We start from the raw sequence: 17,095 nt of genomic DNA, 5'->3' as shown, positions 1-17,095 counted from the left end.
ATGTAATTCAGTGGTTGTTGTTTGTTGCTGTGTTATATATTTGTTTTTCGTTCATTTTTGTACATTAATTAGGCTGTTAGTTTTCTCGTTTGAATTTTTTTACATTTGTGATTTCGGGGCCTTTTATAGCTGACTTTGCGGTATGGGCTTTGCTCATTGTTGAAAGCCGTACGGTGACCTATAGCTGTTAATTTCTGTGTCATTTGGTCTCTTGTGAAGAGTTGTCTCATTGGCAATCATACCACATCTTCTTTTTTATATTGAAGCAGATATAGAAATCTTTTAACGGTTTCATATAAATTTACCAAGTTGGTAAAAATATGAAAGTTGCATTCATTTTGTTTTAGAAAAACTTTTTTCCAAGATTTTGAAGTGCAAATTTTCCTGCGCCGCAGAAGATCGTAAAATAAAAATTTGAATTTTGTTTGATACTGTTCACTAAAATACACTGCTTAAATCACCTATGTTCGTGCAGTTATGTAGTGTCGTACAAATCAGAATCAAAACAATACAATACTATTGTAACATAGCATGACGAGAGGAACATCTCAAAGATTTTACTCGGCAACTAAAGTTTGGTTTGGGGGAAAATAGATTAAATCATTGTAAACTACAGCTTACACTACAGCAATGCACAGGTAAATAATATATGTATAAATTACCACAAGTAAATGACAGTGAAGAAATGGAAAAATGAAGCACATCTACAGTATTTTTTTAATAGGCATATAATTGACGCTAGATTTTAAATTTAGATTTAAAATTTATCTTTAAACTGACTTGTAAAATGGCTTATGAGTTTAGATTGTCTCTTCTTTGTGATTGGTTCTCTACCTAACTATTGCTCCGCCCAAAGGAAGCAGGTAGTACCTTAGCTTATAATGATTTCATGGTTCAGTCAATAAGCAAGGTAACGAAACGTATGTCAACACTTTAGTCTGAGCAGTGTAAAAATCATTCAGTTAAAGGGCTTTCAATTAAATAAAATTGTTAAACATTGACATGATATTTCTTTAAGATTTGTATGTGAATAATAAAAAAAACAGGGATTATTATTATCATTAGGAGGAAATAGCTAATCCACAAAACGTTGTCCATGTTGTACATAAATTTTGTCCTTATAATAGTAAGGACAGTATATAGGTGCCTTAAGTTGGCCTTTGGATAGTACTAAAACTTAGGATGTCATTATCCGAAATAACAATTACAAATCTTAGTAAAATTCCTTTATGTAGACTTCAGCAAGCAGAGTTTGAATTTGTGTTACTCGTTGAATGATACTTCCCTGATACATGTATACAGTAAATTTATGATAAATTTACCTTATATATTCATTTATTAGCATAAAATGGTCTTCGGATGGTCTTGAACTATCCAGGATAGGACTTAAGAATGTCTGAGCAAGGTAATCAGACAATTATAAACAAATTCCAAAGACGCTCAATATTTACTTTGTTTCAGTTTACTTTTTTGTTTGTTTACCTAAATGTTGACATTAGCACAGAGGAAACGTTTATTAACTGACATTTTGACATATTAGTTATTTAATACTATTCCTTTTTCATGTTAGTTAAACTTAACCAACCGATACAAAAATATATAAATATGTAAAAATTATGTTTTTAAACAAATAATATAAAAAATTGAGCATATCATATTGGAATCAATAATAAATGGGTTGATATTTTCAAACTCAAAATTTCTCCCTTCGTATATGATTACATTTAATGCTTTTGATCAATGTCATTTAATATTTCTTTACAGACGATAGCACCAAATAAATACGATACGTTGACATTGATTCACATAAATCGTACCCTGTGTTCTGCACATCGGGGATCAAATTTCCTTGGATGGCATAGGGTCTATCTTCTTTTGTAAGTATTAATATGCACACAATGAATAATAAGAGGTGAAGAGAATTATTCAAAGAAAAGAAAAAAATATGTCTAAAGGTCGTCTACAACTGAAAAAAGTCTGGGTTTTGTCTCAAAAAGTTCTTCGGAAAGACCTCAAAGATAAATATTCAGTGTATGCATCACAGTTATAGATTCAAGATGCTGAAATTGTGTATCTTTTTATTTACTTTACAGTCCTTTTATTTGTTTTCGTTCTACAATATTTTTTTTAGGTCGTATGACTTTTAACGTGACTCGGTATTTATGTCTCCCGCTATCGGGGTTTTGACTTTGGGCGACCCTGGTGCAGATGGGATTCGGATGCAAGAGGTTTTTACCGTGTTGTTTCCATTTGTTTACCCTTGTATTTATATTTTACTTAATTTATACCTTATCGAGAAAGCTAAGTGTATACTATATACGGCATCTTCTATCTACTACAAATTTTTTTATTATTTGTGTCTCTGCCAATTTACTATCAACTACAACAACTTTTTTGTTGGCGTCTTTGTTCAATTTATTATAGGCACGTTTGTTTGAATTATTTGGTCAGTTGTGTTGTATGTTTGTAATGTATGTTTATACAGTTTTGTCCGCAGAATCCCAATTATTGTCAAATTAACCTTTTATGTCTGTTTGGATTGCTCACCCGATTTTATCAATATAACGGAACTGTACACAACTGTCATACAAGTTTTGTTTTGTTTTGTTTTGTTTTGTTTTTTTTTTTTGGGAGGGGGGGGGGGGGGTTAGCTAGCTATAAAACCAGGCTTAACTCACAAGTTCCTTCATAAAATCCCTGAACCAAGTCACGAGTAGGACAGTTGTTTTCATCTCGTTCTGTTGGTTGATAACGTTTGATTTGGTCCGCTTTAATGGACTTCCCATTTTTGAATTTACCTTGGAGTTCGGTATTTTTGTTACACTTTTTTATAACAGGTTAAGAATCCAGAAATTTGCATTGCTCCAAGCAATTACAAGTAACAAGAAACAATTTTTTTTACGGCACTCTACGTATTATTTGCTATAAAAAAAATAATAATATAGCTTTTTTTATTTTTTATTTGATTTACACACTTTCCACAAAGAAGTCATGGATGGCATTATTGTGTTGATGGGAAGCTGTCTCTTTGACGAATACACAACATCTCCTTTTATTCATATGAGTAAACATTTACTGACCCAGGTATAAAAAGTTAAATCGGTATAAAGAACATAATTTATGAACTGCAGAAGATTAAAAAAATGTATAAAGGGGTGGAAACTCACTGTGGAGGTCAATCAAAGGAACAATCACAAAAGCTAAAGCAATAAATTGTTTATAGCAAATAATACGTAGGGTGCTGTAAAAAATGTTTCAAAGGGTTAAACATTTCTATAAGACTTACCCCAGCATTTATGCCTGTACCAAGTCAGGAATATGATAGTTGTTTTCCATTCGTTTGATGTGTTAGAGGTTTTACTTTTTCTATTTGATAAGGGACTTTCCGTTTTTAATTTTCCTTGGAGTTCAGTCTCTTTGTTATTTTACCTTTTATTGTTTCCCTAATGAAATGTTCTTTTCATACAGATATGAAACTAGACAGATATTGTTGCACCATGCAATATTGTTTTCTTACAGGTTTGAGACTGCTCTGAGACAGAAAGATAAATCTATCGTTTTACCTTACTGGAACTCTGTGCTAGACAATCATAACATAACTGACCCAAAACAAACGGTCTTGTTTACGAAAGTTTTCCTTGGTAATGGAAACGGAGATGTCATTGACGGCCCTTTCAAACACTGGCGCGATATGTACAATTGTCGAATAAACAGAAACATTAGCCAAGCCGATTTGAAGCTTCTGTCACCAGAAATAGTTGAAATGATTGAAAACGATAATACAGTTTTTCTTGTTGAAGATGTAATAGATCATTTGGGAGATACCGAGCGTGATAAAACCATAGAGGTTCAGCATAATCTTGGTCATGAATGGATTGGTGGGATGATGGATATACTAAGTTCCTCGCCAAAAGACCCTGCTTTCTTTTTACATCATACATACATTGACTATATATGGGAAAAGTTTAGACAAAAACAAATCAGACTTGGAGAAGACCCTGAATATTGTCCAGGTTTAGGAAAAATAAAATGGAATGATGATAACACCGAGGTAAAGTACAACTTGACACTTTTCAACAATCCGCATCGTCAGATGGACTGTTTCCATTGGATGAATAGCACTGATGGATATTCGAAAAACTATACACAATACTTGTATACCTATGAAGATTCTCCGACAAGCCCTAACTGTAGTAATTCTAAATATCTCACATGGAGCACTGTGCTAAACAGATGCATAGGAATAAATCCCGTCACTGAATTAAACACTGGGTCATCAACAGCTCCACAGAGTGTCAAGCGTTTGATTATGCTTCTTATTTTTGTTTACTTTTGTAAATTCTTTTAAAGTATAATTTGATATTGTTTTTGGACTCTCCTGAACAAAAATATTTCTTATAATTTCTTACGATAGACAGAAATAGTTATTGAAATGGTTAAAATCAAATATCTAATACTTGTAAATTAATAAAGAAGGATGTGCATCGATCTTAATAATGAAATGTTTATTGACACTTTTATATAACTTTTCATTACCCTTTATTTCTTTTTCGCATTAACGGTTTACATTTTTTCCAAATACAACATCTTCTTTATTCACATTTAGAAAGTAGCACAATTCCGTTTATTTGTACCAGTTCGATACAGGGGATGGGAGAGGGTCTTTGAAGCGGACAGACATCTTGTTATCGTTATGCAACAAGTAAATGCAAAGTATGTTTACTAGTGCTAGTCTTAACATACTTTTCAGTTAAATGAAGATCATAATTACAAAAGTTTTCGTTGAATAGATACACCAAACTAGCAATTAATATTTCGTTTGTGTACATTTTAGATCATTTCAGGGTATACAAATGCCAGTGACGTAACCCATTAATATGCTTGAAGCGCGGAAACGTCGCTTCCATCATTTTTCTGCATATGTGGCACGTGACTGGCTTTCTTGTCAAGTAATTTTTCAGTTTGCATGCAGGGTAGAAGCAATTCTAGCTTAAAAGGTGATCATCATTTCAATTTTGCTTTTATTTTGTTTAAATTTTCAAAATTCACAGCATTCATTACTTATATTAACAGATCTTCGAAATAAGAAATATGTATGTTATCAACATTTTGAATCTGTGACACAATTTAAAACATCGACAGAAATTGTTAAAGTGAAATAAAAGCAGTATTATTCCAAGTGAAATCAACTATACGCCTGGAATTTTTATAATGAAATTGTCGATTTCAAATTAGATAGTTCGTAAAATATTTATATAATTTCAATTTCTTTCATACATGTAAATCACAGGAAAATAATTTGTTGTAACATATTTATCAATTATAAAAAAATTACACTATATACTGAACTAACCACAACAAATAACAAACTGTTTACAATGTGTGCTTTGAAGTTATGCATGTTTTCATACGATATGAAGTTTGTAACAGCTCGACGTGGGAAATGTACATACTGTAAATATTTATAAGCGATTCAAAACCTGAATTGAAATTATAAGGTGTAACTTTACATACTTTTCTAAATGAGTTATTTTCCATCCTTTCAAGGTAGTGGAGTTGTTCCTATACCGTTATCGTGTAAAACTTTAAGACATATTTTATTGTATATTGTTTTAACTCTATGACTAAATAAAAATTATGGAATGATTTTTTTTTCATGTTGACATAATAATAAAATTATAATAATACATTGTAGTTAAATAAACAACCAAGAAATGTTTCTAGTCGTCGACATTTGTCAACAAAGAATTTTCACTCAATGAGTAATTTTGTTTCGTTTGAATCGTCTAAACTAATGAAAAGACTCTCTGTCAATGAAGTAAGAGGTAATTCGTCATAAAGTCGTTTGTAACCAGCCAGTATTCCGAGAAAAGTGTCTTTACCAAGTCTGGTTGAATACGTTTTTTTCAAATTGTTCTATGATCTTTTTATTTTTTTATATGTTTTTTGAAAGGAAACATATTCGTTTAAATTATAATAGAATTGTATGCCACTGTCATACAAGTTAGAGGTTTAGCTAGCTATAAAACCAGGTTTAATCAGCCATTTTCTACATAAGAAAATACCTACTAGGACACCAAGTCAGTTGTTATCCATTCGTTTGATGTGTTTGAGCTTTTGATTTAGCCATTTGCTTTGGGACTTTCCGTTTAGAATTTTTTCTCGGAGTTCGGTATGTTTGTTATTTTACTTTTTGTTGTATTAGAAAAGCATTTAGGAAAATTTTTCCGAATATCAACAAGTTGATATATAACCTTGAAAATTTAGGACAGAAAGGTCACTTTTAGGGGTACTATGGCGTCATAAACAGCTCGAAATTGACTAATTTGACCTTAAAAGAGAGACTGAAGATACCAAAGGGATATTTAAAATCATGAGTCGAAAAATGGAAAATGCTATTGCCAAAAGACATAAATGGCATTTTATACATAGTTTTTTGACAAATTAAATACTTGCCAATGCTGTTCACAGAAGTTAAGAGATTTGAATAAAATATTTCTTGTAGAAAATCATTTTGGCGAACATCTTGATTCCTATCTATATATGTGTCTCAAGATCTCAAAATGATACTCTTTTAGCAATATTTGCAGTTTGCCAACAAAGGCGTGACATTTGATGCTCTAATCCTGCTGCTTAATGGAGAAAAAAAACCCGAACACTTGATACAATTTATATTAATGCGCCCGAATCGATTTTTAAATACCATTAGCGTCCGTTCAAAATTTTATGAGCCCTTCAAGCAAATCTTTAACATTTTGATATGCTGTTACCGATGACAAAATGGAGGTCAATTTCGATATTGATTATCTCAAATTTTACCATTCAGGAGAAATTGCCCTTGATATATTGGAAAATAACCCTTTCTATCGTTTCATGTGTTATAACTTATGAACCGTTCAAACATGCTGTTCAAATTTTGATATGTTGTTGCTTATGAAAAAAAACGGAGGTCTAGTTTGATATTGACGATTTTCACTTTTTACCGTTCAGGAGTTATGTATGATCCTTGATACATAGGGGAAAAAAGGGACATACCTTGGCAGGTGAAACACGCCCATTTTGCTGTCAATAAGACATCTCTTTTGTTGTCAGGATTTACCTTCACCAGGAACGCTCAAACCTAAACACATGGAAACCAGGAAAGTATAAATACGTAGCAAAGTAAGAAGTTACAAACGATTTTAATTTTCTGACACAATTAAAGTAGCGAGAACTCCAGAGCGTAAACCCTCTGAATATTTGCTGTTGCGTACGCATGATTGACATGTTAATCTATACAAATAAGAATAAAATAAATGAAGTGATTGTATATATAGATTGTGATTAAAACCTGATAACTTTTATGTACATATTTGGTTTGAATGTGGTTACTTGAAACTTGAGAAAACAGTTTTAGCTAGCTGATCTCCAAAAACAATATAAAACAGCCTTTTATAAATTTCCTGCGTCCGAATCGCTTTTCTGGATTTACTTTCAACAGAACCGCTCAAAGCCGAATATTTGAAAGCCAAGGATATATAACAACCGGATCCACTTTTTTGACGATCAATGCTTTTGAATGGGGACATATGGTTTGAACCCCCCCTCTTTAACCTGGGTTGGAAAATGGCAAGATCCGCCCCTGCTAAGTGAACTTTGACGGAGAGAGTTGAAAGCTTATTATTCCTCAATAATTCTTAAATTTATAAACGGACAATTAAAAGCTGTAAACAGAAGTGGTTCCAATAATGGTCTTAGAGTGAAAATGCCAGTGTATGATTGTGCAAGGGAAGTAAGACCATTTGGAAGTGTCCTTGGAAGTTTACATAAGTCTGTATGTTTGTAAATGGATTTATCTTTTTCTATTGTCGGTTTGCTCAAGAACATACGTTGGAAGGGCTATAAGCAGTGGATCTCTTTATAAAATAATGTCTAGTGTTTAGTCGTCCCTCATTTGGTGATTGCCATTTTAGCTTGTTTATCGTGTTAATGACACTGTTCGTGTAATCGTAGTTGTTGTGTGGGTAGTAAGTTGCAGGAATCTACCTTTTCAAATTTTAGTTGTTGGTCTTCCTTATGCAGGATATATCATAAATATGCAGCCACGTTGGTTGGAATAGAGACTTTAAATCTGGTGCCCAGTAAAGAGAGAATACCACGTTCTCTGCAAGATAAAAACCACTTGCAACTACTATACTTGTTACAAGGAAAAATTTCTGCAAGTATTCAAACTATCATATATTTCTAGTGGCAGTCAATATTCTGAGCTGAATATTCTCGCCATTTATTATAGTTGATTGATATTGAGGAACCTACCTATTGTGTGTATTGTATAGATTATCAATAATTTGCATGACACATTTGTCACTGAACGTTAAGTAAACAACAATCTATCAATCAAATCATTCATCAAGTTTCGTGTTTTCCCGCACAATGAATTTGTTTGCCTAATGTACGTGATGTAGACAAGATTATAGTCACCATCTTTCACTTCCAACAGAGCAACTTTTTTTTTCTTTTTTGGACGGTAAATACGAACGAGTAGCAGTAATAGTTGTGTAGTATTTGTAGGGTTATTTAAAGTCCTACACGCTCTTCGACTAATGGTTTTTGATTGCCACTATGGTATTTTCTGCATCTTTTAAGTATGTAAAAATTCTCAAAATGTATTTAAACATAATTAGCCAATTTAGATAAAGCTTCATTCAGTTTATTACGGAAGTCTTCAATCAATTCAACACAAGAAGTCAAAAAGCACGCGTGTTGGGCAAGGCAACAAATATGTGTGCCAGGAAACCCCGGTGTTAGCCAAAGCGGTTTTTTCGTATGTTTGTGACTTCTAAGACATAACGTGAAAACCACTGTGTTAAGAATGATTTTGCCTCAAAATTGAAAAAGGTTCAATAAATGAAACAATAAAATGAAAATTTCGAAATAATGAATTTATACATTATATCAAAATTATTATAAATATTTATTAAGCACAAATTACACCCATAAGAGGATCAAAGGCATAATAACAATTACACGTATAAACAACAATTATAGTCACTTATTGCTATATTGATTTAGTTTTTGTCTCGCCTGCGACGAAGGTCGCAGAATGCCAGACATAGGTATTACAATCCGGCAAAGGCGGCGGCGACGGCGTAAACTATTTGTATAAAGCTATATATTTCAGAAGCTAGAAGACACGGATGCTTCAAACCTTTAATTTTATGCAGATATCTTATGTTACGAAGTTTCCGTCTGTCATATGTCCATTGTCTTTGGCCTAATTTTTATGGTTCGGTGACTTAAAAGAATGCTGTTTTTTTTAAGTGAAATACTGTCTTATTATGAGTAATAGGATATATATTGGTACATGGGTTCCTTGCAAGGTCTACACGTCTATCAGGTAGGACTCACCTGACCTCGACCTCATTTCTTGGATCAGTGATCAAGCTTAACGTTACGTGATCAAGTCCGTATCTCAGATACTATAAGCAGTGGGTCATTTATATTTAGTGTATGGAATGATTGTAAGGTGTACATGTCCGACTGGCAAGTTTTATCTGGCCTTGACCTAAATTTCATGGTTCATTGGACAATAGTTAGTTTTTGTGGTTTGGTCTATTTCTCAGATATTATAAGCAATAGGATCTTTATATTTTGTATATGGGATGGTTATAAGGTATACATGTCTGACTGGCAGGTTTCATCTGACCTTGACCTCATTTCCATGGTTCATTGGACAATGTTTAGTTTTAGTGGTATGGGTCTATTTCTCAGATACTATAAGCAATAGGTTAAGTATATTTGATGTACGGAATATGTAAGGTGTACATGTCTGCCTGGTAGGTTTCATATAACCTTGACCAGATTTTCATGGTTCATTGGTCTGATAGGTTTGTGTGGATCATCAGTTAATAAGTTACTATAAATAATAGGTCATTTATATTTGGTGTATGGAATGATTGTAAGGTGTACATGTCCGACTTGCAAGTTTTATCTGGCCTTGACCTCAATTTCATAGTTCATTGGACAATATTTAGTTTTTGTGGTTTGGTCTATTTCTTAGATATCATAAGCAATATGATCTTTATATTTTGTGTATGGGATGTTTATAATGGGTACATGTCTGACTGGCAGGTTTCATCTGACCTTGACCTCATTTTCATGGTTCATTGGACAATGTTTAGTTTTCTAGTAGTGGTATTGTCTAGTTCTCAGATACTATAAACAATAGGTTAAGTATATTTGGTGTACGGAATATGTAAGGTGTACATGTCTGTCTGGTATGACCTTGACCTCATTTTCATGGTGCATTGGTCAATGATAGGTTTTTGTGGATCATCATTTTATCAGTTACTATAAATAATCGGTCAACTATATTTGGTGTATAGAATGATTGTAAAGGGTTCATACTAAGATTCATTGGTAAATGTTAGGAATTTTGTGGTTTGATCTGTTTCTCAGGTACTATATATTAGCGACAGAACCACAATACTTGGTGTAGGAAATGATTGTAAGGTGCACATATCTGTCTATCATGATTCATTTGACCGTGACTTCATTTTTATGGATCATTGAATGTTAAGTTTATGTTATACTTGTAGTAAAACCGTCATATTACAAACTTTCAAAATAAATTCAATCATTAGTAAAACAGCCGACACATTTCAGCATGTGAACTCTTGTTTACTGTTAATATAAGAAACGAAAAGCAGCTCTATAAACTATATTAACATATAATGTTTTTTACCAACGCTAAATAATATTCAGTTGTCTGTGCCTTTATTTGTTTAAATTAGAAAGCTGCCAATAAATAAATAAAATTGTTGGCAATTTTTAGAAAGTGAAATAAGAAGAATTGAAGATTTAAAAAAAAATAATTGCTACAAGTTTGAAGGTAATGAAAAGGTATGTCAGAGTATTGATTATCTTTTCATTATATTGATCGATGTGATACTTTGTTTTATAATTTGAAAGTATCAGATATTTGAAATTGACCTTCTATATAACGGTTTTAGTTCCTCGTTAGAGACCGTAAAAATTGTTACTCTCTTGATTTTTCTAAGAGTCAGAAAAACCGAGAAAGAAATTATGAATAACAAAATGAAGGAAACAGATATAATTATAATCAAGTGGACGTAGTAAGGTTTTATGCTCTGTGGAACTGCTGATGACACGGGGTTTATTCCAATGCATCTATTTAGCAGAGTGTTCCAATTGAGATATTTAGTGTTACCACAGTCAGGATATGTAGGAGAATCTTCATACACATATAAGTTCTCTGTAAAGTTATTTGAATATCCGTCAATGTTTTTCATCCATTGGAAACAGTCCATGTTACGATGAGGGTTGTGGAAAAGTGTCAAGTTATAGTTTTGGGACTCACTTATCCATTCTGATACACCTAAACCGGTATAATATTCAGGGTCTTTTCCAAGTCTTAGTTGTTTTTGTCTAAACTTCTCCCATATATAGTCTATGTAAGCATGGTGTAAAAAGAAAGCAGGATCTTTCGGTGAGGAACTTAGTATACCCATCATCCCTCCTACCCAACCATGAGGAAGATTGTGCTGACCCTCTATTGTTTTAATTCTCTCTGCACTCCCCAAATGATCTATAATATCTTCAACAAGAAAAACTGAATTATCATTTTCAATCCATTCTACTATTTCTGGTGACAGAAGCTCCGATCCAGGTCGACTTATGTTCCTGTTTAATGGGCAATTGTAAATATCTCGCCAGTACTTGAATGGGCCGTCAGTGACATTTCCGTTTCCATTGCCGAGAAAATCTTTCGTAAACAAGACTGTTTGTTTTGGGTCAGTTATGTTTTGATTGTCAAGCACAGAGTTCCAGTAAGGTAAAACAACGGATTTATCTTTCTGTCTGAGAGCAGTTTCATACCTGTAAAAAAACAACATTTAATGGTAGTAAGTACGATTGATTATTCTTACATGTTTAAACTTGTTGAAACAAAATATTGTAACATCAACCTTAGTATTGTTTGGTATAGAGAATTTTACACTTTTTTTCTTCTAATCCAGATCTAGAGTTGCTAAATCTACGTCAGCTGTCTCATTGGAAATTATCATATCCCTTTTCCTTATTTCATAACCATGACTGTTCTGTAGAAAGGATATTTGTTTACCAAATGACAGTAAACGCATTTGTTTTTGTTTTGTACGACAGAATTAAGCTTCATCTGGTGCCTTCTGTGCCGAAAGTTTTTGCAAAAACGTCAAATCAGACAGCAGCCGTACGACACAATACACCATAAGCCATCTAGTGATCAACATACTGTCTCAAAATATATCTATGCTGAGTCAATACCGCTGCTGGTGAAATGTTATTCCTTGAGGTATCATCAGCTCAATACAATTGTTACCGTTTAGTATGATTAAAAAACTAACTAAGGTTCCAACTCCCTCAAGCAAAGTTGACCTAAGATGAATTTGGCTATTCTTTGTTGGCTTATTTTGATCATAATGCTATTCAGGTATCTATAAATCCTCGGTTTTCAAATTTTTGGATTTGAGTGTTCCTGATGTAGGTAAAATCTAGACAAGCTCTTCGGACAAAAAAAAATTTAAAGTGATATTTTCATTTTCTATGCACAGTGTTAATCTTCCGGCCCAGTCTAGAAACGTGACGAATATTAACCAAATACTCAAATATCTGCAATCAGCCAAAAAATCAATAGGGGACAAACTACTTTAAGATATATCAAAAGAAAAGAGGTCGACAGGTACATGAATATGTTTGCAGTTTAGCTAGGTTTGTTTCAGATCTTAATAAACTTTAATGTCGATCAAACGCATTGCACATTTACAATTCGCAAACGCTAACAATACTAATCAACTTAGTCACCATAGGGACTGTCGAAAAAATAACATGCAAATATTTGTTCAAAATGAAACATGGTTTTAAAAATATACGTAGTGATTCCATTTTCTAAAAGCGATACAATTTTGAGCATTGTATACAGTCCAGACACTTGATTTGATAGTATGTCGACCCTGTGATATCTTTTACAGCGTTTTGTTTTGTTTTTTCTAGCTTTGTCATTGGCATATACTCCAGATCGCTTTTTATTAACAATATGCTTATATGTACTTACAATAGAAGATAGACTCTATGCCATCCAAGAAAATTTGATCCCTGATGTGCAGAACACATAGTGCGACTTGTGTGAACCATTGCTAAAGTATCGTATTTATTTGGTGCTATCGTCTGTAGAGACATTAATGACATGAATAAAAATTAATGTAATGTGCATTTTTTATAACTGTAAATACTGCAAAAGTTACTTGATTACACTCAAGAATATAAACTTTTCTTAGAAAATCTTATATATGATATGAGCTAAGACGAGTTTCGATTAACAGATTTACTGGAAAAAACTAATTGGGGTTTTGCGCAGAAAAATGAGAAGTGGACATAATGTTTTTCTATTCAGTTAAGACTGATGGTGTGTTGGCAAAAATTGTCTCAAAGTCTCACATAGTGAAAATGAATTAACACTGAAAACAAAGACAAAACACTCTCCCGCTTACATTTGTGTAACCAATGAAATATCAAGTGCCACAGAAGAATAAGAATTATATTCCCTAATCGTCAAAGTCAGTGTTGAGTAAAATATAGTACATCTCCTTTTACGGCTTACTGTTTATTAGCTCACTATAACCACTTCAAATAGATAAATATAGAATCTTTATTGAGAATTATAGTATTCAGAAATGTCACAAGTCAATAAACGTTAGTGACCAGAATAATGTCTATTTTAAATTATCCAAGTATGCATTTATGTAAACAAATACAAAGGAAACTGAAACACAGAACACATTATTCGTCGGACATATGACATATCATATTAAACAGGGTTTGTTCTGTATGTTCCTGGGTAATTTATAATTATATGGATGTTTATCACCTAGAGTTATATTCTTACAAAAATCCTTCAATTATTCCTTCCTTTTTAATGAAGTATTTGTCAAAAAATATTCAAACTTACTAGGTTTTCCCGCCTGATTTCTGCTATACATAATAACAGTGGATCCCCGATGACCGACTGGTCTAAGTAATCCATCTTCTGTAATCCTTAGCCTGTCAACACTGACGTTGTGAGTTCTTACCCCGCTTGTGACAAGGTGCCTTCGACTTCGATCTTAATTGCCTAGGCTTGTTAGTTTTGACGTGACGGTCGATGGTTCTCTCCGGGTACTCCGGCTTCCTCCACCAATAAAAACCAGCCCCCATAACGTAGCCAATTGTGCTGAATGTGGCATTAAACGCCAACAATCAAACTATTCTTTAAAAATGCCAAGTTACATGTACCAAAACAGTATGACGCGTCTTTGAGAAATAAACTGTTTGAAAATAACAAATTCAATAACTTTTCTATTTTGTGTTATATTGACATAGCGCGGATTTTGGTGACATATCTTCTTTATAAATATCCGGCTTAGCGCATCGAATTGCTACAGATCAGAAAAAAACATGGTGTCTTGAATATATATGCATGCTATATTTGCTGCTGTACGTTAAGCAGCCACCAATAAGTTAAAAAATATGAACTTATGCTGGAGATAAAATGTAAAATTGAATATTGCACAACGAAACTATTTTGTGGAATACCTATTTCCGCATACTGGCAAATCATAGAAGTATCTGGTGATGTCAAACGTTTAACAATTAAAAACTTCTTAGAATGAATGATTTTTAAGAAACGTTGACGCATTAACATTTTAAAGGTTTATTGAGGTTTCGTTTCGTCCTTCCGTGTGACTTTTTTTTTTATGAATTTGAAACATACGATGTCAAAATAAAAATCAAAGATTATTACTGTTCTCAAAATTTGATATACCATCCGCTTATCTAATCCGGGTGACAAACGCTCTTTAGATTACATCAATAGAAATTGTATTTTTAGTACACGTCAAGTGGAAAGTATCACATGAATATCGGGACGAGAAACTGATCAATATGAATAGTCCGTAGAAAAAAATGCCATCCTGCCTGAACACATTAGTTTGACTCCGAGCTGACCAGTATTCGCTCTTACTCCTTTTTAATCCTAAATAAGCAGCGGAGAAACAGCAAATATCAATTAGTTTTGACCCGGATGAGAATCGAACCGACTACTCTCACACACAAGGCAAGCACGCCACCACGAGACCACCGAGGCAGTTTCTAAAAATTGATAATTGATTTGTCCTTATAAAATATTTTATTCGTTCATCTTCTTTGGATCATTTACTTAGAAAACCTAATGGTGTGGAACTGTATGCTACGCATATGATTTATTGTCGTTTTGAAATTTTATTTTGAATACCCATATAACGTTATTATTTTTTTTCTGATTTATCTTCATTGCACGTTTATTTTTCATTCACTGACCGAGATGAGACGGTGAGCTTTCAGCATCTATGTCCAACACTCAGTGCGTTGATGTAATGATTCTTTAACGTGCAGAGAGCGTGTTTTATTTCCGCTCTCCATACACACAGGGGACGTCGGAGTCACGCTCTCATTCCTGAAGACGTTAGAATTCGGTATTGATTTCATATATTTAGCCTTGTCTATTGATATTAGTGACAACTTTTCTAGAATAGGGCCGATTTTTTCCTAAGACAGTTAAATGATTCATATATAACTATATGTGTGATTGAATTTAAAAAGTGTATTGATTTGATCGTATGAATGAATATACTTGCTCATAATACATTAATGAAATCTTCTAATGTGAATAACCAAGCACTGTCTATAGAGTCAGTGATCATACGAAAAAGTACGAATTAAAATAAAGCAAGACAAAACTATACATACCGTATCGGTTTTCAACCGATTTATAGCTCTGAAGTAAGTTAACCTTTCCGTCTCGCTTAATACACGAATTTCTCGCCGCTTTCGAGGTTTATTGGAACGGTCCTTTATTGCCTCTTGCCAGAGCGATTTTAGCCAATTGTGTTGCTCCAATGATAATGAACAATAGTACTTGCTGGAAAAAGTTGCATTGCATTCATAGAAGTCAAACTCGTCTTCATCTTGAATTGTACATTCTGGATCATATCCCTCAAGGGTAATTTCTGAATGGACTAATACATTGTGTAAGGAAAGAACTACGGAAGACAAAAGTAATATCATTTTGACTCTAACGGCATAAAATGAAGCCGTGGCTACCCCAAAATACACAGTCAAAATGCGGTTTAACTTCTATCTCTTTAAACTAGCTCTGTCATTCATGACTATTTTCCTTTGTCATCCTTTTTTAGATGCTGTCGATAGAGTAACCAGGATATAATTTCTGGGAAATGCCTATTGACAAATTTGTTTGTTACCTTATATAAAACAACAATGAAATGACATAGGAGGAGGATCTATATGTTTCAGTTCATTAGAACTACTCAATTTAAGAAAAATGTTTCGACGTAAGGAAATACATTCATATGTTGTTACGATCAGACATTCGTAGTAAAATACGAAATGAGGAAAAAAAGGGCTTATTAAAATTTGAACTAAATTTGATTTCTGTTTTAACTTCCCTTCCATATATATTTTCCTTGAAAATTTTACTGTCTTTATTATGTTTAGAATATTTTAAACCTTATACCTTGAATGATGTAAGACTTCCGTGTGATTTAATTTATGATATGGGTATGTTTATGCCCCCGTCGTCCGTCCCATTTTCGTTTCCGCACTCTAACTTCCGTTTTCCTCATGCAAATTTTATGAAACTCATACACAATGATTAAAAACTAGAACGCGCAGACAGAGTTTGAATTTGGGCAGTGAGTCACTTACCGTTCTAGAGTTGTGCCCCTTTATAACTTGGAAATTTGCAATATATTCGTTTATGCACTCTTACTTAAGTTTTCCTCATCTTACTGTATGAAACTCATACACAATGCTAAGAACCAAAACCTACAGACAAGAGATCGAATTTTAGCAGTGAGTAACTTACCGTTCTAGAGTTATGTCCCTTTATAAATTGGAAAATTGCCAATTTTTCAGCTTCCGCACTCCAACTTAAGTGTGTCTCATTCAAATTTTATGAAGCCTATACACACTGCTAATAACTACAACACAAAGACAGAGTTCGAATTGGGGCACCGTTCTAGAGTTA

The 17,095-nt window shown here is 33.2% G+C and overlaps 1 protein-coding gene across 2 annotated transcripts; it reads right to left on the bottom strand.

Annotated features, from left to right (window-relative positions):
- Positions 1–10,642: 10,642 nt before the first annotated feature.
- LOC127735022 (tyrosinase-like protein) lies at positions 10,643–16,242 on the bottom strand. Of its 2 annotated transcripts, XM_052245087.1 has the most exons (3): positions 15,799–16,242; positions 13,091–13,203; positions 10,643–11,877 (listed from the first exon to the last, which is right to left on the bottom strand). In XM_052245087.1, exons 1-3 carry the CDS (start codon positions 16,114–16,116, stop codon positions 10,953–10,955), a joined length of 1,356 nt encoding a protein of 451 aa, XP_052101047.1. In that variant the 5' UTR covers positions 16,117–16,242; the 3' UTR covers positions 10,643–10,952. The 2 variants fall into 2 exon arrangements, with proteins under 2 accessions (XP_052101047.1, XP_052101048.1); XM_052245088.1 differs by lacking the exon at positions 15,799–16,242 and having other exon boundaries at positions 13,091–15,493.
- Positions 16,243–17,095: the final 853 nt, after the last annotated feature.

The sequence above is a fragment of the Mytilus californianus genome, unplaced genomic scaffold, assembly GCF_021869535.1.
Source record: "Mytilus californianus isolate M0D057914Y unplaced genomic scaffold, xbMytCali1.0.p SCAF_3, whole genome shotgun sequence".
Taxonomy (NCBI): domain Eukaryota; kingdom Metazoa; phylum Mollusca; class Bivalvia; order Mytilida; family Mytilidae; genus Mytilus; species Mytilus californianus.
Note: the sequence above shows the minus strand (reverse complement) of the source record. Positions and strands in the feature narration are given on the sequence as shown.

Coding starts and splice junctions, on each gene's coding strand:
- LOC127735022 (XM_052245087.1), bottom strand. CDS start 16,116: ATGATATTACTTTTGTCTTCCGTAGTTCTTTCCTTACACAATGTATTA. Junction 13,204..15,798: donor ATCGGTTGAAAACCGATACG/GTATGTATAGTT, acceptor ATGTCTCTACAG/ACGATAGCACCAAATAAATA. Junction 11,878..13,090: donor CATAGAGTCTATCTTCTATT/GTAAGTACATAT, acceptor GTTTTTTTACAG/GTATGAAACTGCTCTCAGAC.